General features: G+C 41.8%; 1 protein-coding gene across 4 annotated transcripts in view; it reads right to left on the bottom strand.

The window, feature by feature from the left end:
- Window positions 1-22,392, bottom strand: part of RAPGEF5 (Rap guanine nucleotide exchange factor 5) — a 141,056-nt gene that overhangs the window by 60,533 nt on the left and 58,131 nt on the right. For 3 of the 4 annotated variants that reach the window (XM_061469192.1, XM_061469194.1, XM_061469195.1), the window contains 2 exons: window positions 5,718-5,824; window positions 5,295-5,383 (listed from right to left, as the gene is read on the bottom strand). In XM_061469192.1, coding sequence (XP_061325176.1) covers window positions 5,295-5,383; window positions 5,718-5,824 — 196 coding nt within the window. The remainder of the gene's footprint in view (window positions 1-5,294; window positions 5,384-5,717; window positions 5,825-22,392) is intronic. The other variant, XM_061469193.1, reaches the window with a different exon arrangement.

Genomic DNA, 22,392 nt, shown 5'->3' with positions numbered 1-22,392 from the left:
TTTCCTAAAACTTTGGGGAAAAGTTTACAAAATCCCTCAAAATGATGACAGGCAATATTTTATTATAAAGAACTAGTAAGAGGAAGGGCTAGCAGGCATTTATTCCCCCCATCCTAAAAGCTGGAAGATAGGATCACAAAGTGTGGGGCAAATATTTATTCTTCTTGGCATCAGTCCACACACATCAGGTTGTGTGGCAATCACAGGAGTACATTTTTTAACACCTTTTACTCATCAGTAATAAAGCACAGTGAGCAAAACTCCTAACAATGTCATATATAGCTATGAAACAAAAAAAAAACCACCAAAATATCAAAAAGCAATCAGATTTTTTTTTTGGATTATTAAACAAAAGACACACCTAGAAAAGGCCAAGCTGTAACCCTTTTTCACAATATCATTTAGCAGCTGACTACAGTCAGCTGATGCGAGGCAGTACCATTCCTCTAAAAGGTCACATAAAGCTCTGCAGAGGATGCTATTACCCAACATCAAAGTAGTGTCATTGGTGCAAGGGTGGAAACTGAAAGGATTAAACAAAAGTAACCCTCACTCCACAGCACCTCTAGGACAGACATGGTCTGAAGGCCCCTTCTAGATCCTAAAGCTAAAACTGCTTCTGTGTAAGAGAGGAGAATTCCCACTAATTCAAGGACCATGCACTGTCCCAGGTAAGGTGACACAGCATTCACAACCTCCCTGGGCAAACCATTTCAGTGCCTCACCACCTTACAGGAAAGAATTTCCTCCTTATATCCAGTCTAAACTTCCCCTGTTTAAATTTTAACCCGTTACCCCTTGTCCTGTCACTACAGTCCCTAATGAAGAGTCCATCCCCAGCATCCCTACAGGCCCCCTTCAGATACTGGAAGGATGCTATGAGGTCTCCACACAGCCTTCTCTTCTCCAGGCTCAACAGCCCCAACTTCCTCAGCCTGTCTTCATACGGGAGGTGCTCCAGTCCCCTGATCATCCTCGTGGTCCTCCTCTGGACTTGTTCCAACAGTTCCATGTCCTTTTTTTATGTTGAGGACACCAGAACTGCACACAATACTCCAGGTGAGGTCTCACAAGAGCAGAGTAAAGTGGCAGGATCACCTCCTTCGGCCTGCCTGTCACGCTCCTTTTGATGCAGCCCAGGATACAGTCGGCTTTCTGGGCTGCAAGTGCACACTGCCTGCTCATGTTCATTTTCTCATCAACCAGCACCCCCAAGTCCTTCTCCGCAGGGCTGCTCTGAATCTCTTCTTTGCCCAACCTGTAGCTGTGCCTGGGATTGCTCCAACCCAGGTGTAGGACCTTGCACTTATCATGGTTAAACGTCATGAGGTTAGCATCAGCCCACAAGTGTGTCAAGGTCCCATCAAGACACATCAGTTAAGACCAACAACATCATATTGTTCCAGTCATACCATTCCTCACTTATATGCTTTCTCCAGATCTCCATTTTCCACCACTTCTTGCTCTCATAGACCTTCACAAATCAGTCTCTTCTCCGTACTCATTCCCTAAAATTAATATCGCAGTAGGGAGGTAAAAGACAGGTAGTGTCATCACATGTGATGATGGAGATTATGTTGTGCTTCTGAGATATTCTGCTTAAGCTGCCTGAGAGAGGTGGCTCAGTGGCCTGAAGGAAGTGGTCTGAGGGATCCAGGCAAGTCCATAGAAATGGAAGTGGATGTGACAACCACTGTGTCATTCCAGAGGCTGCCAAACTTTGAATGTAACCACCACAAGGCAAGATGGCATGCTTGAATAAAAGCCAGTCCAAGGTTATTACAAAAACTAGATCAGAATAATATCCAGAGAAGAAAATTGTGTTAATGCCCAAGAAATAAAAGTTTTTTCAGAGAAGGACAACAACTCTGAAAGAAATGTTGTAGTCAGTGGAAAGGGATCAGAGATTCTAAGACACTAAGATTTGGCTTCTTGGAGATTTAATTGTTCAAATCCCCATCCTTGATGAAGATTAGCTCAGGAAGTCTGCCTTGCATTTTCTGCCTGGATACTGACATATTTGAAGTGTCTTACTCTGTTCAACTCGTAAAACTTCAAACTGCCCTCTAAAGTACACACTCAGCAGAGATTCCCCAGTGATTCCAACAACCTTAAGACATGACTCAAAAATGCTGTTGGTTAGAGAAATTTAAAATTTCCATCCATGTCATGGTAAGAAACAGGAACAATCTTCTTGGGGGCTGGGACACTGCAGGTTGTAATAACTCAGGAGATTAAAACTTTATCCCTCTGAGATGGATGGCTGGCAAGCCTTTGTTACTGGCAAGCCCAAATTTAAGATGGCGCCACAAGAACTCGCATATACTCCCTGACATAGTCACAACCCAAAAAAAAAACAACCCAACCTCAGTAATTAAACAGTATCAAGCATGTTAAGTTCCAAGTCTTACAAACCTCAGGCTTTCAAGACATCCTTGCCTAAGGAAGTCATCTGAGCAATAGACTAGTCTAGCTATGCACACTGCAGTGTCCTCTTTAGTGCCCTTGATTGCTATAACACCACAGAAAATGGGACGACTCTTCAGTCCAGGTCCCCATCTATTTATTATAGCAGAGGATGCCACAGCAGAGTTCTCAAGATATCTTGCTATAGGTTTAGCAGAGCTGAAGGGAGCCTTGAGGTCTGGGCTGGACCCCAGCTACATTTATTCTAGACCAGATCCAAAACTTCCCTTTCATTCTCCAGCTGCAAGTGGTACCTGCTGACTTGGGCTGGAAAATGGTGGATGGCTGGAAGTAATAATACATGGTGCATCATTCAGCCACTGTCAGTATTTATAAGAAGCAGTGTTCCATTACCACACTAGCCTCACGAGACAGTGGTTTTAATTTTTTTTTTTTAATGACCATAGAGAGTTGCAGTTATGATTTATTATACAAAGAGTGGGAATGAAAACACACAGAGAATCCCTCTTCGGGAAGCAGTGCAAAGGGTCAAAGAGAACAACAGCCTCCCATGCACCAGCATACATAAGAACAGCTCCTTCTCATGTTCTTTATAGACACAAATAAGAAAAACAGGTTGGGGACTGGAGGAAAAGCAGGAGGCCAAGGAGTTCATCCTGGAACTGGCAGACTGACAACAGGAGCAGCAGTAGGGTACAACAGCATTGTCCTTTTATGTTCTGCAAAGCTATGCCTGCTAAAACACAAGTCTGCAGGACTCTGCAACACAACCGTTCTCTGAGATGGGCCAGACTGGAACTACAGAAAATGCAAAGAAGAGCAAAATCAAACACACAATCAGCAGAAGGATGCCTTCAGCTGCACACACAAAGTACACGTATACAGTCAATATCCCATACTTCCTCATGCCAAATGCCACTAGGTCTGCGAAACAGACTGATAAAAAAATATTACAGGGGCATCTACCACATAGAACATTGTGAAACAGAATTCCCAAAATCTTCCATTCTGACAAAGTTCTATATTACCAGCTTAATAAAGTCAGAAAAATACCAGTAAGTGAGGAAAGTGGAAGGCTGCTGAGCAAGGTTTGGCACACTTCTTTGTGATGGCAAAAAACTGAAGCCACATCTACTTTGTTCTGCCTCTGGGATCCAGTTAACCCTGGCTACAGGGCAGAGCTAATTGCTTCTCTCTAAAAGGTCTTAGGATAAGGCAGAAGAGGTGAAGGGAAGCCAATCAACCTTCAAATACATTACCATCTGCTAACAACCACTCCAAGTAGTGGCTTAGCATTTGTTTTGAGGGCAGCTTAGCAGCCCCTCTCTGCAACAATGAGAACAGGCTTATGAACAGTCTCCTGGTGATGAGAGGGAGGGCAGCAAAGAGAAAAGAAAGAAAAGGTAGTACACCTGCAGATGCATACAGCATCTAATGCTTCATGTAAGGAATCTTTTATATTTATGAACACTAAAATATAATGCATATCGCTAGTGAAAATCACATTTTTTTCCAGCAAGGTTCTGAGCTTATAAAGAAAAAAGATGAAGCTGACCAGGAAGGCAGGCAGCTAATGTCCCTCAATCCGCATTTCATAAACATTAACAGGAAACTTATTCTAGATACAACGTTTGACCTTAAAGGGCCCTCACTACACTGCCTGAGATCTGGCTCAAGTAAATTGCTCCCAGAGCTATTCTGAGGGCATCTGTGGAAGAAAAAACATCACACCTTCCCTCTGCACTAAATATTAATGTCTAGGCAGACAAAAGCAGCAGTAGGAATACCATAATAATACCACCAACAGACACCGTATATGTTTCTTCGGAGCATTCACACATCAGCACTACGAATATGCCTATTGTCCCATATAAAACAACTTGTTCTGAGACGTTCCTCTGGGAATCACAGATGTTATTTATATTTTCAGTCACTTAAAAGGATTAAAGTGTGTTTATTCTCAGTAATCTCTTTTGTAGAGAGAGAGATATACAGGCAGCAGCAGCATACATTTTAACCCTGTTGGGAACGATCAAATGCACAGCACCATTTAGAGCCAGCTGCCTTCTTCTTGTCAGTATTGGGGAGCTCTGAAAGTCTCACCAGCCTGGCCGCTTTTATTAAAACTATTTATACGAACTGCATGTTGCAGGCACTTGTGATAAACAACTCCAGGAGCTCTTGGCGACAATACATACACACATAAACCTTGGTGCATACAGCCAAGAGATCCACCTGAAAATTAAACCACATGTCAAGCAGACGGATCATAATAATTGCTTTAGGCTGGAACAAACTACAGTCTCTGGTTGAAGACACAGAAGGACTGAAGACACAGCTATACACCGTGCTCTGGGTTAAAAGGGAACTTCTAAGCCGGGCTTGTGAAACAGAAGGTGTGCCAAAGTATTGGGGTGGTGGCAAAACGAGTAGTTGGCCAGGAGACTGAAGCGCAGAGAGAGTATCCTGATCAAAATAATCATAGCTGCAGGCTGCGGGGAATGGCAGCCTCTGCCTGAGGAGACACTGGTGCAGTGCAAGGCAGGCCGCAGCAGGCGGCAACGACTGCCCGAGATAAAAGAGGCTCAAGTTGCGCTAAGTGTGCGGCTGGGGAGCGGCCCTCCTCACAGCCGACATCCCTGCCCGGGAGTCCCGCTTGGCCACCTCCCGGTTGCCGCACGCTCGCGGTTTCCTCCTCACGTTGCCCCAGGCTGATCAGGCTGGCAGCCGGCTCTCGGCAGAGGATGCCTGAAAGCGACCCCCGCGCAGACCCCCTCTGCCGGCATCGGGACCGGGTCCTCTTACCCTCTCCCGCCCAGGACCGGGCCCTTCCCCGGCCACCGCCTCCCCGTGTGGTGGCTCCTTACCGGTCTCTTTGTCCTGGGCGGCTTCCAGGTGTAGGTCGCTGAGCAGATGCTCCAAAATCTTCTCCGGCGTCCCCGACACCACCACGTATCTGTCAGAAAGCAAAGAGTCCCCGGAGTCATCCTCGGTGGAGGACTGCGAGCGGCTGCTCCACTCGTCCTCCTCATCCTCTTCGTCGATGTACTTGAAGTAAGGCACGTCGAAGGTGGGCAGCGACCGCTCCCCGCAGCAGCCCGCCAGCGCCTCGGGCACCCGCACCCTGCCGCTCCCCATGGCCCCGCTCCCGCCGCACCCTCCCCCTCAGGCGCGCCCGGTGGGGGCCATTGCCCAGCCGGGGACCGCAGTCCCTCCAGCCCCACCGCCGCCGCCGCGGAAGCCGGCCCGGCCGGCCAAGCTCCGCGCTCCCGGGGCCGCGGAAGCCTTACCTCCCGCGCCGCTCGGGGGCTGGGCTGCGTGACCACACCTTCCTCAGCACCAGCGCTGCGCCGGCCTCCTCCCGCGCCCGCTCACCGCCGCCTCCATCGTCCGCCTTCCGTGCGCAGGGGGGAGAGCAACACAGAGCCCGCGGTCATTGCCCAGGGCCGCCCCACACCTCAGATATCTGAGGGGCAGAGGGGAGGAACGAGCTCCCCTTTGGAAGCGGTACTCGGCAGCTTGCGCTGGATTTTAACTCGCAAGAGCCGGGTTTGGGGTGCGGGTTTCCGTGTCCCCGAGGTGATGGCTTATTTAATACCCAGCCGATCAAATAAAGCGGGGGACAAGCAGCAACAGTCAAAAGCGGCAAGAGCTCCCAGCACTCCAGTAATACAGAGGCAGAACACACATTCTGTAAAGCATCTCTACTGGACTTCAACAAAGGCAATAAACCTAGTGGAATAGGCATGCAATGTGTGAGCATCTCTTCAATCCGTGTACGAATCCCTGCGAACAACTTTTAAACTTGGAAAACAAGCACCCCACAGAAAGTTAAGCCCAGTGACCACCCGGTGTGTGAATCGCAGCTAAACTGGGATTTGAACACTGACTTTCTCCCCCTCGGCTTCCTGAAAATGAAGGGAGCTGAACAATCATCCATTTCTGCACACGCAGCCCACATCCACAGAGCTGCTAACACCAGCTGACTGGGCACCACAGGAGATGAGGGTTTGCTGCTGAGCAGGGCACATGGAGATCGCCAAAGATCTGCCCTCCCGGCAGTTTCAGTCCACCAGAGTGTGAGCGACACAAAAGAGTTGTGTTTCTACGCAAGTACATCCAGTTGCTGTTCCTCTAATTCTGACCTGGTTTAGTTATATTGTTCAGTATGTTAAACACACGTATGAAGGCATGTAATACTCAAAGGAGAAAAAACAGCATTTGTGCATCAAATGTAGAGTCTCTGGCAGTGACAAAGACTTTAAGAGGGGTAGAAATTGCTGAGGAACAGAGCTTGGCAAAACAAGGGAGGGAAACCACTTTATGGTCTCTCTTTCTATTATTTTATTTCTTATTCCAAAACCAGTGAGTCTGATAGCTGCTTCTGGTTGTCACAGGGGCACAGGTATGTCCAAACGTGCAGCCCTTGCCCTGAAGAAGTTTTCTTTTATCAGTAAACAACATGTAGAATTGATCTATTAAATTTCTGCAAGGTCAGACATACAGGTACTGAGCCAATTAATGTCAGATATTCATTGTAACACTCCCAGGGGACATTACTGAGCAGCCACAGGAATACTGATGCATAATTGTAATCTTCCATTTCATCGGATGTGGGGGGTTTTTTTGCCCAAGCATTAGACAAGATGGAATGAGAGTAGCACCAAAAGAAGAGAGGAAGAACAAGAAAGAGGTGCCACATTAAAGCAATTCAGTAACAGGGAGATTTATCAAAACAAATAAATCTTTCCATTTCCCTGCCTTTCCTCTGTTATCCTCTAAAATAGCTCAAATCCTCATTTCCCTGTGCCCTCTGAGATTCCCAACTGCAGCACATATGGGGCATGTATGTGATGTATTTGTACAAACCATCTCTTTCCATATATATGAGAATGGATTTTAAGTGTACCCATACATACATTACATACTCAAGCAGCTGGCAGCAAGTCAACTGGGAGCACTGGGAGTGCGAAAGCTCTCTCATACTGAAAGGACATTAACAATGGCTACTCTGGAAGATGGCGTTCCCCCTTCAGCATCTCACCAAGCAGACACATTCTCAAAAACCCTTCTCAAACACAAAGTTTGGACTTCCAGTTAATTAAAAGAGGAACCAACACTCAGAATCTGCTGCCTCCTCCCGCTGCTAGAAATAGGAAAGCTGCTCTGCTTTCTAACAGGAAAAAAAAAAAAAAAAAAAAGCTCTGCAATGGACATAGTATATTCAGAAGCCGGCTTCACTGAATAGAAATTGCATTTTCACATAATTCCTCCACAGGACAGGACACCTCTGCAGTACTAAAGCACCTGTTAGGTTGGAACACTGCTAGCTACCAATGCAAACTATGCAACTATGCACTTCCCAATGACAGAACTCTTCTTCAACATCTCCCCACCTGCTTTTTTGTTAATAAAGAGATCAGACCCAGAGCTACTCCAGAAAAACCCAGATCCAGAGACTCTCACATTGATGGTTTCTATGGGTAAAGAAGCAATACAGCTATTAAGAGATAACCTATAAGGCACCTATAGACTTAAGAAAGCATAGAAAATCCAGTCTGGAGACAGATTTTCCTGCTGCCAACCAAGCAAAGGCAAAGAGACTCTTCTATGGGCAACACACAACAAAGCAAACTTTACACAGGCTGCTCTGAAATCACATCAAGTAACAAAGAAATTGCCTCCTCTAGGAGTTATGGAGAGCAGGAAAATTTTGTTTTCATAGCATAATTTGGTAGAACTAACTCAGCACAATCAGATAATGCCTATCACTTCTGCCTCTGTCTTCTGATGCTGGTGCCAGGGCATGCCCTTGAGAGGTAGGGGAAAAGGCACATATGAAGGATTCCTGCCCCTGTGTTCTGGAGACAAGACTGCTCCCCTCAGTGAATTCCTGGAGCTTTCCCTCACACATGGGAATACTTCCATGTAAGAGGTCTGAAATATAAAACTGACACAGGAAGGGGCTGAGAAGCGCAAGTGTGGAGGGGCTGCCACTGCAGCACATGGAATGCGCTCAAATAGGTGAGAGGGCAGAACAAAAGCCACAAAATAACACGTTCCTCATTTCAGAAGAATAATTGTTTTCCTGGGCAGATATCTTTTTGCTTGGCTATTATAATCAATTCCAGGCACATATTAGCAAACAAAGAATTAGAAGGACACTATTAAGACAGAAAGGTCAAGGCTGAACACTGGGAAACACTGACAGATAGTCTTTAATTTAGCTCCATCCCTACAGCTCTACCTTCATATGCATATGAATGCATATAGCTCTACCTTCAGTTCAGCATATGTTGAGGACTGGGTCCAGGCAGAGACAAAAGGTCCTTGTCTGTGGGGACCCTGCTGTACCCACTGCAAAGGTTGGAAGCACCTGCCTCCTCAGTGGGACACTGAGATCCCCAAACCTGCCCACTGAGAGCCAGCCTGGACACAGCAAAAGTTATAGAGGTACAGCTGCTTTACCACAGAGCTCCATCCAGGCTCACTACATCCTACATCATAACAGCTGGGAGATAACAGCTATAAAGAAAAGCCTTCACAGCTCATGCTGTAGCATGCTCAAAGCTTAGCAAGCCTTCAAATACTAACCTGCAGAGCTCTAGAAACTCTTCACAGAGCATGTACAAACTGTATTTTTTGGCCTCTAACTTGAGCCAGATTTGGGCAGATATTTATGAAGATGGCAAAAACCCAAAGACTCTTTCCCAAAGGGATTTCGGATCCCACTTCAGAAGTACAAGGGCACAAGAGCTTTCCAGAAAACTACTGCCAGAATTCTTTTTAACATAGCAAAACAGTATTTATGCCTAACCTTACTCTTAGCAGCTTCTGAACCAAGTTGACTGTATCTTTCATTAAAAAATTAAATAGGCAGAGGCAGACACCTTTCAGAATAAGTAGATAAGATACAACAACTCTTAGAAACAATAGAAAAAGCAGTCTTAGAGTATGATGCATTTGCCAGTGCTAATAGTAGACAGTGAGATGAGCCCTGGCTGTAAAACAGAAATATATTTATATCACAAACATGAAACAAAGTACAGAAAAAAACCCCAACATTTTATTAACAGCTCCTCCTGTAAGAAACAATCTTTCAGGCAGCATCTATCAAAGATTAATGATGATTGCCTGCTTACACTTCATTATGTTTTTCCCTGGAATCTGCTATTGTGCAGACTGCAGAATTAGATTTAAAGTCATCAAAGTACAAACAGATGTACAAAAATCCCTCTATTCTTTACAGGTTATTCCTTTTTATTTGACAAGGAAATGGAAATGAACACATGAAAATTAAAGTGCAGATGGACAACAATATCTCTGACCTCTCTGGATAATCCATCTCAGAAAAAGTTGCTGTGTTTCACAGAGTGTTGAGCAAGACCAAAATCTACATTAACAGGTTTGATTCACTATCAACTACAGCCGGAAAAAAGCATTTCAAAGTCACCAGCACAGCTTAACCCAGCTATATAAGGAGACTGGTCTTTTTTTTCTGCAGTGGTTGCCCTCTTCTTTATTCTAGAAAGATGAAAATAAATATATCTACTATTCTACCTGTATTTAAAGTATCACAGCACAAAACGTTTTCAATGGGATTTCCTATTTTGCAGTCAGTTGCATGATCATCACTTTTCCCAAATTTCAGGGGAAAAATTACTTTACAGGACTGCAGGAACATCAACAGCAGCTTCTCATGTGGCAATTCTTAAGAATCAAAAATTTCTTACATAAGACTGCATTATTTTATTTCACTATAAAATACAGCTCATAGCATATACATATTACATTCATTATTTTTCTCATCTCGTGAACTTTTTCCACTTATTCTATCTATTTCTCTCTTCAGTCATTCAATCTACTTTCATAAACGTGCTAATTCACAGTATACTGTGAGAAACATAAATCCATTAATGCTATTAAAATGCCTTATGCAGTGATGTTTTGGCTCTCAGTGACTTCTGACCAGTCTATAAAACCATTAAATGCTTTAAATGACTCAATCACCACATCTGCCACCAAATGGCACTCAGGGATCACATCAAAACTTCCCAGTGGTCTCACACTGAGCTATCTGTCTTGGAGTTGCAAAACAAAGGGCCGACATTTGGCTCAAAATAATCTCCTCTGAATTTGTCAGCTTTACAAATAGTGGTAAAAATAGCATGAGCCACATAATGGGAAAAAAATAAATCAAAATCCTTTGTTGCTGAAGCCAATTCCGAATATCACATCTGATAATGCACAGAACAAGCCCTTTTAGAAAAAATGTTGGGGTTCTCATCTACATACCGAGTATCTGCAAGAAAGGCAACATTAATACCAAGTTATCCTTGTAGAGGAGTCAAAAGGACAGTGCTGCTAAGAGATGACAGACAACAAGCTTCAAGGAAAAGATCAGTAACCCTACACAGTCATATATCAAGGAACTCAATTTCTGCCTGTAATCCCCAAACTGCTGAGAGTAGGATTATTTCTGCTTTCCCTATTACTAAGAAGAAAGAAACCACTCATGGGAATAGGGCATTGCTAAACGAGAGTCTTTACATGAGCAAGAAAGGCTGTGATTAAGTCCTAGGGCAAAAAGAAAAAGCTCAGTCGTGCAACACTCCCAAATGGTGATCCCATTGCAAATGAGGCTGGGGTTTCATCACACAGGCCACATAAAAAAAAACCATGAAAAAATCTGTGTAGTTCAAGAAAGGCAAAAGGAGCAGGAAAAGAGGAGCCTCATGTGGCATTTCATAGCAGTTTAGTATCACAAAATGCTCTATATCGAGATCAAATTGCCCATACCCCTGATTGGCCCGCAGTTACCTCCAAATACCATCATTTAAGTTGAGAGCACTTTCATGGATAGCGCTTTAACGAAAAGAAGCGACAGGTCTAACACACAGCAAAGGGCACATCTTCTAAAATAACATGAAAAAAAATCATTACTGGTGTCACAACCACTGATATAATGATATCATAACCTTAACACTCCACAACTCTTTGTCAGATAATAAAAAATGTCTTTTTAAGGCAACTGTAGGCTACGAATTTCTGTTTTTCTCGGAGCACACACTCTTCATAGCTATTAGGAGGTAAGAGTGACAGCCTGACAGAGAGCTCCCACCTTGGCAAGGACAACTTAGGAGAACTTCTCTCTGTAACTGTACAAAAGAGGAGGGGAAAAAGAAAGAGAGGGGGAAGTGTGGAGAGAGAGACAAAAGAAGTGAGGATGGTATTAATACTATTATCATTCTCTCACAGCTGGCAGGGCAGCACTTCAAAAATACTGGGATATGGAAGAATTGCAGGCCTAGAGCATGTGCATTTGTAGAAAAACAGGATAGGACAGGACAGGTAGATGAAGCAACAGTTAAATCCCTTCAGCCACCAAAGACTGTCTTCCAGTGATATCAGTGGAAGCAGACCAAGCCTTAGCTGCAGTGAAAAGTATGAGGAAAACGATATAAGAACTGCAGGACTTATGTCTGAGCCATGAAGGGAGGAGGAATGCCAAGGATTCAAGGAGGACTGCACACTTAACCCAGATAGCCCATGCCTGATAACAGATACTACTGTTACCATATGCCTCAGGAAAAGAAAAATGGAAGATGTTTGACTGGATATACAGAATTTATACTTGAGAATAATCTTAACATCAGAAGGAGGAAATTCTAGAAATTACTAGGATACGAGGGGAACTAGATGACGATTAACATTCAGCAGGGATGGAACTTGGCTTCTATGGCAGCCTCCATACAGCATTCACACAAGAATAAAAGCTGCAGAAGGTAGCTCACTAATGTTAGTGGATTTAATTTATTAATGTAGACTAATATTCACCGTGGTAAAGACACGTTTACCAAAGCCTTACAACCGTTATAATGGAAGTAGCAACAAATAAGGTCTCCTGAAGGAAAGGAGGAGAGATGGCAGTAAATATACAATACTCTCAGCCTTATATTGGTCTAGTTACTAGTGCTGAACACATACAACTTCTAAGTCAAACAGACAAAATTGCTGATCCCTTTCTTTGCCTTTCATTCCAGTTTATACCTCGTGCAAAGTAAAATATTATTTAAAAAACCTGGCTTAGCCACTTAGTGTCTATCAAAGAAACCTTTGTCTCTTGCCTTATGTCCATAACACCTCTGAATGCTGCCAATCCCATTACTCTAATAAAAATAAAATTAAATTAAATATATACACTTATCCACATTACAAGCCACAATTCCAACTAGAAAGACTAAAACTTGTCTATTAAACTGAGGTGCTGTTCATTACATTTATCACTGTAAGGCATATATCTTTTAGTGGATGCATTATGCTCACAGAAGAATGCAGCTCATTTTTCATGAGAGTACTCAGCAAAGGCAGGAGGTGGTTCTGGCCTCCCAAAAGGTTTAAGATGAACTCTAAACCAGAGAATACTATACAAAGCCCAAGCTTAGGAACTCCAGAATCAAACTCCCTCAAATGTACTGACATTTAAACCAATTCTTTAAACAGAAAGTGTGAAAAAGCACTGAGTAAAGGAGGAAAAAAAAATAAAAAAATCCAAAGTTCATGTTTAAAATAAAACAAATTTATCTAACTTCTAGACCAACAGTAGACATGACAGAGTTTATATCCTGTGGTTTGGTGGCTGTTTTCAACTAAGTTAGATATAATGCAGTGATTTTTCTTTAGAGAAAAGCATAAATCACTATGAATACAATTTTATTGGGTTTGAATGATGATTTTAATTCCCTCCAAAATAGTCTGAAATGACCAGCCTTTTTACTAATGCTTCCTAATGGCTCTTTTCTTGCTAATTAATTCATGCATCTAAATCACTCAAAAATAGATAAGCCACTAATCACTCGCAGACTTGATAATGTATCCTAAGTAGACACAAATGCATAGAGCATGCAATAATGCTGCCAGAATGAAAAGGAGTTAGAAAGAAAAATAAAACCCACTCCTTCTGCCTAATAGCAGGAGATTTGACTCTGCGTCTGCTGTGTAGGATAAAATGCTCACTAACGTCAGTGAAGAAAATGATATTTTCTAATGTTACATGCATGGGAACAAATTAACACAAGAAATAAAGAAATTTTGTTGCAATATTACAACAAGGAAAAGAAGTGCTTTCTTGCATGCCTACATAAGAATACCTCTATAAAATTATAAATTTAATCAAATTTTCGTGTACTGAAGAAAACCAAAGTGTCACACACAGTAGAAATTACAGTTATACAGTGCCAGTCACCACATTATGAAGTAACTTTTTATATTTCTTTCATTTTGTGATTTTAAGTAGTCACATATTTTATTTTATTCCAGATGGAATCATCTACCTACTTCTTGACTAGCTACATGCTTTAAAAATTTATTTCAGCATGAATACTGAGAGATTCCTCTCTGCTTTCTTCAGATAATACAATCATGCCCAACTTCAGGAAGGAGGTAAGTTAGTTACACCAAAGGCAATCTCAACATTTATTCAAGTTATGGAATGAAAAAATGCATTGTTACCATGGCAACTGTTAAATCACATGATATCTGCAATGAGATACAAGTCATCTCTACTAAATGCATCTGTGTGCTTGCATGGCCTCCTCTGCACAGAATTTTGTTCCTCCTTTGTGGAGGAGCATGCACAGGAGTGTGACACAGTCCAGATTTCACTGTCTATTCTAAAAAACTTGATAGAAGCAACCCAGTATCTTATTTTTGCATGGGGTGATCTATCATTAGAGTTAGAAGAAATATTGAAAAGAAAAGATCAAACACTAAATGTTTTGCTAGGATTTGCCTCAGTCAGGTCAAAGAAACCTTATAAATGACAGTGTAGCTCTCAAACTCACTTTGTACCCTGGCATCAGAAGACTGTTCATAACAGTAGTAGAATAAAAAAAACCTTCCCGACAGTATGAAGAGCTGCCACATGTACAGCAGCACATCGCACTGGGGCAGCTGGAGGTGCCATCTTCCCCACCCTTCTGATGGCTGCTGCCGCCGCCAAAACAAGGACATCTGATATATCCTTGAATCAGCCCTGAACCAGGCTGCTGCATGTCTTACTGGGCTCTGGTATTATCATCAGCTAATGTATAACCTCTCCCTAAGAGGGCCTCCTCTCTTCCCTGCTCTTAACAATATAAAGCTCTCCAGAACAATCCCCTCAAATCATACTGCTCTACTACCAGTCCCATTCATAAAGCATTAAATATCCATCAGTTGCTAGGCTTCGACTGTACTTCCCTGCAGCACTTTTCTAGCTCTTCTTTTTCAGCCACAATCATGCCCACACAAGGCTCCTTCCCTATCCTTTTAATTCACCCTTAGGAGCAGCATTGACAGCAGATTCCAGAGTTAATCTCCCTTTGATCACTCCCTTTCTCCTCCCTCAAAATATCTCCTCCTTCATCTCCTGAGCAACCTGAGTGATATTATCTATAAGGAGAGAGAGCCACGCTGTGACACGACTTGACAGCTTCTGGTATCACGCTGTATGCACAGTCGTTTCTTCAGCCAGCAAGGGCTTCAACTGGGGATGAAAATGCCCACTGACACCTATATTCTTCTGATCCCATTCTCTTCCTCACACCACATCCCATTACCATCAGACAGCATAGTACAGACTACTCAGACACTCCCAAAACCTATGATGTCATCCAATAAATATCAAAATCCTCATGTATCTCTGATCCTGACCTCCATTTCTGACCCAGACCCCATTTCTGGCTTCAATTCCTGCCTGACTTGCATAGCTTTATACATGTTATATAGCTTTCTACAGGTTGATACTCTTTTTGTGTAGAACTTTGGGATCTCATCTAACCAACTTCCTTCTCCTTATTCAGAAAATTCATTTTTGAGTTATATGTCTCAGAAAGTTATTTTATCTTATAAGACCTTCCAGTAATGACTTCTTAAATCTGTTTCTTTTGTCATTGCTGGGCTCTTCCTTCCCACCTGGTCATTTGCTATTTGAGCTGAACTTTGACAGGTAAGGAGATGCTGTGGTTGAAGAAGAGACACAATCTGGAATTCATCAGCTGCCACAGAGCATTTGAGTAAAAGAAAGATAAAATGAGAAGTATGAACAAATGACCAGGTCTTAACTCCCTAACAGAATCCTGGGGAGAGAGTCACAATACCCAAGTACTCCAGGGAAATAACTAATGATCCTTCCTTCAGTTCAGTCATGTTTCAAGAAGCAATTGCCTGAGTTACTAAGCGCTCAAGACTGCCTCAGTAATTGTAATGACTTATTTCATGCATCATCATAACTACAGCACTAGGTCAGGAGGATGTGTGCCTTATGGATACCTTGAATTTTAACACAGGCATTGGAGGATTAGGAGACTGCAAGGAAAGAGCACAATGATTTGACTGGGGTGGGAAGGTGGCGGGGCGGGGGGGAAGACAAAGTCTTTAAAATCCTAGGCATCTAAAACACTAGGCTTCTGCTAGATTTTTAATAAAATTAATGATATTTTCAGGTGTTTCTAAGCAGAAGTTGCTTACATTTTCCTTTGCTCCCTTAAAAGGCAAGTGATGACAATTTAATGTTCCCAAAGATCTCTGTTAGGATTTTTTTCCAGTATAAGTAATGATGTGCAGTTTACAGTGCAACTACCCACTCTGTAAAGACAAAGAAACCCTGTCATCTTTGTCTTACATGGCTACCTATTCCAGAGGAAACTCTCCCTGTGCAAAGCATGTTTCTTCATCTACCTTTAATCTGTACTGGTGCAGTGGCTACCTGTTAACAACCAGCAAAAGAGGGGGACAAGACCTTAGGCTCATGAGCATTTACTTGACATAAGAAGTATAACCTTTGCACATACTACTCACCTGACCTATCAAAACAATGCTGTGCCAAAGGATATTTTTGTGAAGACACAGGTGTATATGTTCGCAAAGCAACAGAAGGGTTTGATTAGCAGCTTCTCAAGCATCTCCATCCTCCTGACATCACTTAAACCCCCTTCCCCAGCCACCTTTGCCTTTAGCTATGTGAGACTTCACTATCACAGAAGGACATTTTTAGGATAATGATAAAGTGTCATCACCAGAACTTTCAGGCTATTTGAAGATCTTAGAGACAATTCCTCTCAACCCCCATAAACTTCAGACTGTTGCCCCCTGATGACTGAAGTGAAAGCATTGCTAACCTTCAGCACTGTTCTTCAAATTACTGTGTTTCAAGGTTAGCAATGTGGAAAACACTAAACAAACACAGTTTCTAAAGTCAAAATAAAAAATGCAGCAATGGTAATCCACAATAACTTTAATTCACTTGGTATTCAGGACATAGTCTTTCTGAATATCAAATCACAAAATCATTATAAATTCATCAGATTTTAAGCTTTAGCTTATTAAACATTAGATGATGCTAAAAATAAAATGCAGTTTTTAATATGATCTTATTAAGATGTTTCTGTACAGCATGATCTAAGCTTCTAATTATCTGTATCTCTATATTATCTCAGTTGCTGTTTCAATATAAGCAAATGCGTAACAAACCATTTTAATGGAAAATATTCATATACTAAAAAGTGTTAAAGCAATAGAAAAAGCTGAATGTCAAGATGCTAAAAATGAAAATGCTTCTCTACATTGTGTGTGCCAGGAAAGAAAGAGCTCACACAACATTTGGCAGTGATTTCCCATGATGAAGCAACTCTATGGGGCTTTTCATTTTCGTAAAAGCCCTAGCCTATTTAGAGCTTGCTGCTACCTCCTTGCCCTTAATGCAGTACAGATAAAGTTAATTAAACAGATTTTCTGAGGTAGCAAAGAAAAGAAGTTTTGCTGTAGTAAGCACTTGACGAGTGCATGGCAAATCTGAAGGGGAAAAAAAAAAGGTAAAAAAGATTGGAACAAATTGTCATAAAAACAGAAGTAATAGGGGCATATTGATATTACATGTTGTGCTGCATTAGCAAAATTGCTCAAATGAAGAATCCCCAGAATGGGAAGTATTATTAGATCGTCATCAGTAGGATTTTTTTCAAGCTGGCTGCTTACCCAACCATTTGATGCAGATCTTTTCCATGCACGAGAGCAGTGGAATACTGGAAACTGCAGTGTTAATGAATTACAAGTAAAACTGCAAATTACTATGATTTTATAGTTAATTTTCACATTATAATGGTCAAGCAACTTTCACAACATCTTGATATTTCTGCTGGAATGCTAAACCTTTATTTCTTCTTGCAGCAGGTAAGACTTGAATTTCTATCATAATTAAATGAGTAAATCGCTGATTTTTTTACTGTTTCTATTCTTAGGGGACCTTTAATGCATATTGAATATCACACAAATTAAAAACTAATAGCATGTTAAAACAGCAGTTATACACATGATTTATTGTATAGCTTTTGTCTAATACAAATATTTACTATTTACATGTCACTGCAATGAAAACAGTATGTGTCAATTGATTAACTAGTAAATATTATACAGAATTTATGTGCATTGCTACAGCAGCCGAGAAGGAAAATGGTATAGTGGAATTGTAGTCTTTTTACCTACATAGTACAAAACTAAGTTTTGCACCAGGGAAGAGATAGTTGTAGCTGTATATATATGTAGTGCATCTGTGTGACAGCTGAGGGTGAGAGAATGAGAACAGACAAATCACAGGGAGCAGTTGGCCACCCAGTGCATGAACAGAGCAACTCATTTCTATGGATGGCTGAGATCCCCCACAAATTAGCACAGACACCCACAACTCTGTTGTAAAATTGCAGTATGCTCCTTCGGTTCCCGAGTATGCTCCTACAAGATGTCTAAAATGAAACCATTTTTAGGGGTCTCCTGAAATGAAGGCTATAGCTAGCCCTCTTTAAATAAATAAACAAACAAATAAAATAAAATGGGTAACATTTAAGAAAGTACCTGATATTGGGGTTCCCCACCAAAAATTCATCACCTGAAGCAACCTTTTCAGACTTTGAAAGGGAAACTGCTTCAACTTATCTATGGCATCCATCATCCAGCCAGTACATCCTAACTACACAAACACCACATCAGTGTGGAAGAGCATCCTGAGAGCCTCCGTTCACAATGCTCCTGAAAGTAGGTAAGCAGCACTTCATATACCAGTAAGGATCTGAGAGGTTTGGTCATTCACCAAGGTCTCAGAGAAAGCCTGCATAGGACAGGGAACTCCTGAGTCCCCATCTGACACCCTGACTCCACCATCCCCCTTCTTCTCCAGGGAGGCATCTTTGGTAACATGTACCTACAAAGAGTTATCTGCAAGATAACCCAATGAAGAGACAGCCTGGATCTATATTTTTTTTTCTGTGAGCAGTAGAAATTCACTGATATTCACAGCCTTGATGTGCCCAAGGTAGGGACACAGAAGTTTGTACAGGTCTCAAATGCAATACCTGAGGTTCAGGTTTTCATCTGAAGAACTGAAAAGGAGGTTGAAACATTTCAGAAACTCCTAGATGAAAACCCGATGCAATCTGAAGAGGATGAGACGAGTGCCAGAACAAATGGGTCACCAGGAGAAATCAGCTTTTTTATGCTACCAAAACTATGCAAATGGGTAGTTACTTCTAGGGGGTGAAAAAAGGTTTCATAAGTAGTCCCTGTAAGAAATTAACTTGGCTTTTAGCAAGGTTTTCAGACTGTTTAATGAATAAATACACACAGCACATGCACACATAGGAGCTCCTTCTAAAGAAGGAGCACCCCAAGTTCTTTGGTTGAAGGGGATTCTGCCATATCCTTGGGGATCAGATGCCATTACCTGCAATGTGCAGGATTTGATGAGTCCCCAAGTGGGACACTAGGAACTGCTCAAACTCCTCTGGAAAGTCTTTCAGTGCTAGTAATAAAGCAGGTAGGACAATCCTCCACCCAGGCTTAATTTACTACTTCTGCCTTTGCGGGAATAGAAGTAAAGAACTCACTGCAAAGGAGGTTTTGTTTAGAAGCCACATGCTTCTTTTACTCAAGTTCATCAAATCTATGAAACAAAAAAGAGATCAATATAGCCCAATGATTAGCTCGCTGTAGGTACTGTGTACAGACTGACAGATAATTTAGACAGACTGAATCAATGCGTGGATTCCACTGAAAAGATTCAGGTTTCACACATGATGAGACAAAGCTGGACTGTCAGTACGCTTTCCAGCTATCTACCATCCACACAAGGAAACCCAGGCCTGAATGTATCTGGTTTTTAGTTCAAAGCCTGAACAAATAGGTTTTACATGTGAGAAAACTGAAACTCTAGCCTCTTCACTGCAGCCAGCTCAGATTAGCATCTTCCTCTCTGATGCTGACCACATGTTCATTTAATTTGACCCAGTTTAGTTTCTGGATTTGGTTAAGTCACAAGGTTTTGGCAAATGAAGGAGGAAGGCTGTGTTTCACCATGAGCAGCAGAGTAGCTTTTGCCAATAAGAGTCTCTGACACCATGTCTCATTCTCACCCTCTATCTATATCCCCATACCAGAAAAGAAACTGATCCAATTGGAAAACAACCCCATGATAAATGTGTATTTATTTTATTTTTCAGCTGAATTATTCCCTGTGTCTCTTCTCAGAGCAGCCCAGGGCTGGGGATAAGCAGCTGGGGCAGAGATGCTGGGAATGGCACAGCCACGAAAAGTGATTCCCAAGGACCCAGAAGCTGTGCAGTGGCTGCCTGGCCTCAGCTATGTGCTGGCTTTTATAAAATAACCTCTTTGCCCCCAGCAGTTCAAAGTCCAGCCCACTTCCAGCTTTCTGGGATCCTCAAATCACCTCTCAAGGATCTCAAAGCAATTTATCAACATTCATTAATCACTGCAGTTTTATAGCACCCTTCAAGGTCCTACATGTTTAAGACCCCATTTTATACCTGGGTAGACAAAGATGCAGGGAAGTGACATAATTTGGAGGTTACTTATTAAATAACTGATGGAGTCAAAAATAAAAATTCAGTGTTCTGGCTCCCAGTTTTTAGCCTGCTAAGTACCATGTGCCCTTTTTACCCCTTTTAGCCCAGTAGCTAAGGTATTGTCCCATACAAGAATGAGTCACTGTTCCACGCTAAAGAAAGCCCAGCATGCAAAATGTGTATGTGGAATTTCCTTCTATACAAAGTAGTTTAGTGTTACAGAATAAATCAAAGAGGGGCAAATTAGGCTTTCTTTTCTTTCAAACTCTAGGCCAAACATCTGGAGGAAAGGAAGTATTATGGGAATATGTAACATAACTCAAAGGAAACTAGTGAGCTTCCTGCTTGACATGTTCCTATACTATGCTCACAACAAATCATGGGAGAACAGGCATGACTCTCCTCAAATGCTTTATTTTTACAGAAGGACAGATCATGTAATTTCACTGCTATTTTGCACTCCTGGCAAGAGGTCATAAACCTCAAAAATTTTGGCCACATTAAATAAACTCAACAAAAAGAATAGTAAGTCCTCTTAAAAGTACATAGTAAATAAACATACTTTTCTTATTATTTTAACAAACCCATTAGAAGAGACTGGAACAAAGCTTTTCCTAGCAGCCAAATGATCCCAGCCCTACATCTGAGCAAGAGAATCCTTATCTCTGGCAAACATTTTCCATTTCAAAAAGATGCCTGTGCCTGTTCTGCACTGAAAAAATAAAAATAAAAATAAGAAAAAAAAATTCTAGGACCTGAAGAAGACTTTTTTTCCTTAGAAGATAAAGAAGTTGGCTTATGAAGAACAGGTGATCACCTGGGGCTATGCATTCATTCCAGCAGATGAAAGATCAACCGTCTGGAATAGGATACTCTCTTCAGAACATGACAGAACTAGATTCAAGTCCCTGTTCCTACTGATTCAGACCAAAGACTTGAACTTCAGGTTACCTCTACTGCACCCATGTACCTACCTCTTAATTACTTGCTCTTACTCAACATGAAGCTATAAACTAACAACCTCGTTGATAGACTCTTTTTTTTCTTGGCTTGTAGTGGAAGACTAAGTCAAAAATTGCAAACTGTCAGCATCCTGGTAGAGCTAACTGCTAATGCTGGTCAATCTAAGAGGTGTGAAGGGAAACAGCAAACTCCTGCGCTGTTGTGCTAAATCCATTCTGTTTCACTGACTTCAGACATCTATTCCACCTCATAGCTATTCAAGCCACAAAAGTATCTGCAAAAAATTTTAGTGTGCTATAGTCGTTAGGTTCACTTGATTATAGTCGCTGGGTTCATGTTGATTCTGCAAGAGATGCAGTATAGGCTCCAAAAGCCAAAAGCAGTTAATCTGCCATCAAGCTACCCAATAGATCTGTCCCAGGCGGAGCAGATACAACAAAAGCAGTGAAGATTTTCTTAAAAAGAAAAGCACAGATTTCAGACATTTGATGTTAGCATTTTACCAGAGCTCTAATTACTGACCATGAATTCAATAGTACAATGGTGCAAGGCCACAGTTTTGTCAAGCTTACAAAAACTACAGCTCTGGACATGTCCCGACGTTAGTTCTTGTCTCCATGCAGGTGTCCAGCTGGACAAGTAGGTGTACCCTAAAATAACCTTGATGCGTCATGGCTGGAATGTCCTCAAGAAATTCCTCTGTTGTGAGTAATCTATAGGACCCAAGGCTCTAAACTGTTAATCTTCTTTTGTAAGCCTTTTAACAACTTCAGCCCCACCATTAACCTGCTTCAATGAGCAAATCATCTGTCTTCTTAATGAGAACACTGATTACAAAAGTAAATTAACAGATCTGTTCTTCAGTGTCTGTTGTCCTTCTGAAAACATACCTGACACCCCTGTATCTCTTTCATTTTTAACTAGCTAAATCACAGAATCAGTACATTCAAGCTATATGTACTTACATACTTTTAAACAGTTCATAACTCTAATACATATATTAATCTGTAAAGGTATTACAAGGTGGATTTTGGAAACATTTCCCTCCCCATTGGTGCACAAAAGTACCAGAAGACCCCCAGCCTAGAATATTATTTGTATAGTTGAATAA

This window comes from Pezoporus flaviventris, unplaced genomic scaffold (genome assembly GCF_033815535.1).
Source record: "Pezoporus flaviventris isolate CSIRO_AGI_PZ_B2104156 unplaced genomic scaffold, CSIRO_AGI_Pfla_v1 ptg000055l, whole genome shotgun sequence".
Classification (NCBI taxonomy): Eukaryota; Metazoa; Chordata; class Aves; order Psittaciformes; family Psittacidae; genus Pezoporus; species Pezoporus flaviventris.
This window is presented reverse-complemented; position numbering and strand designations above follow the sequence as displayed.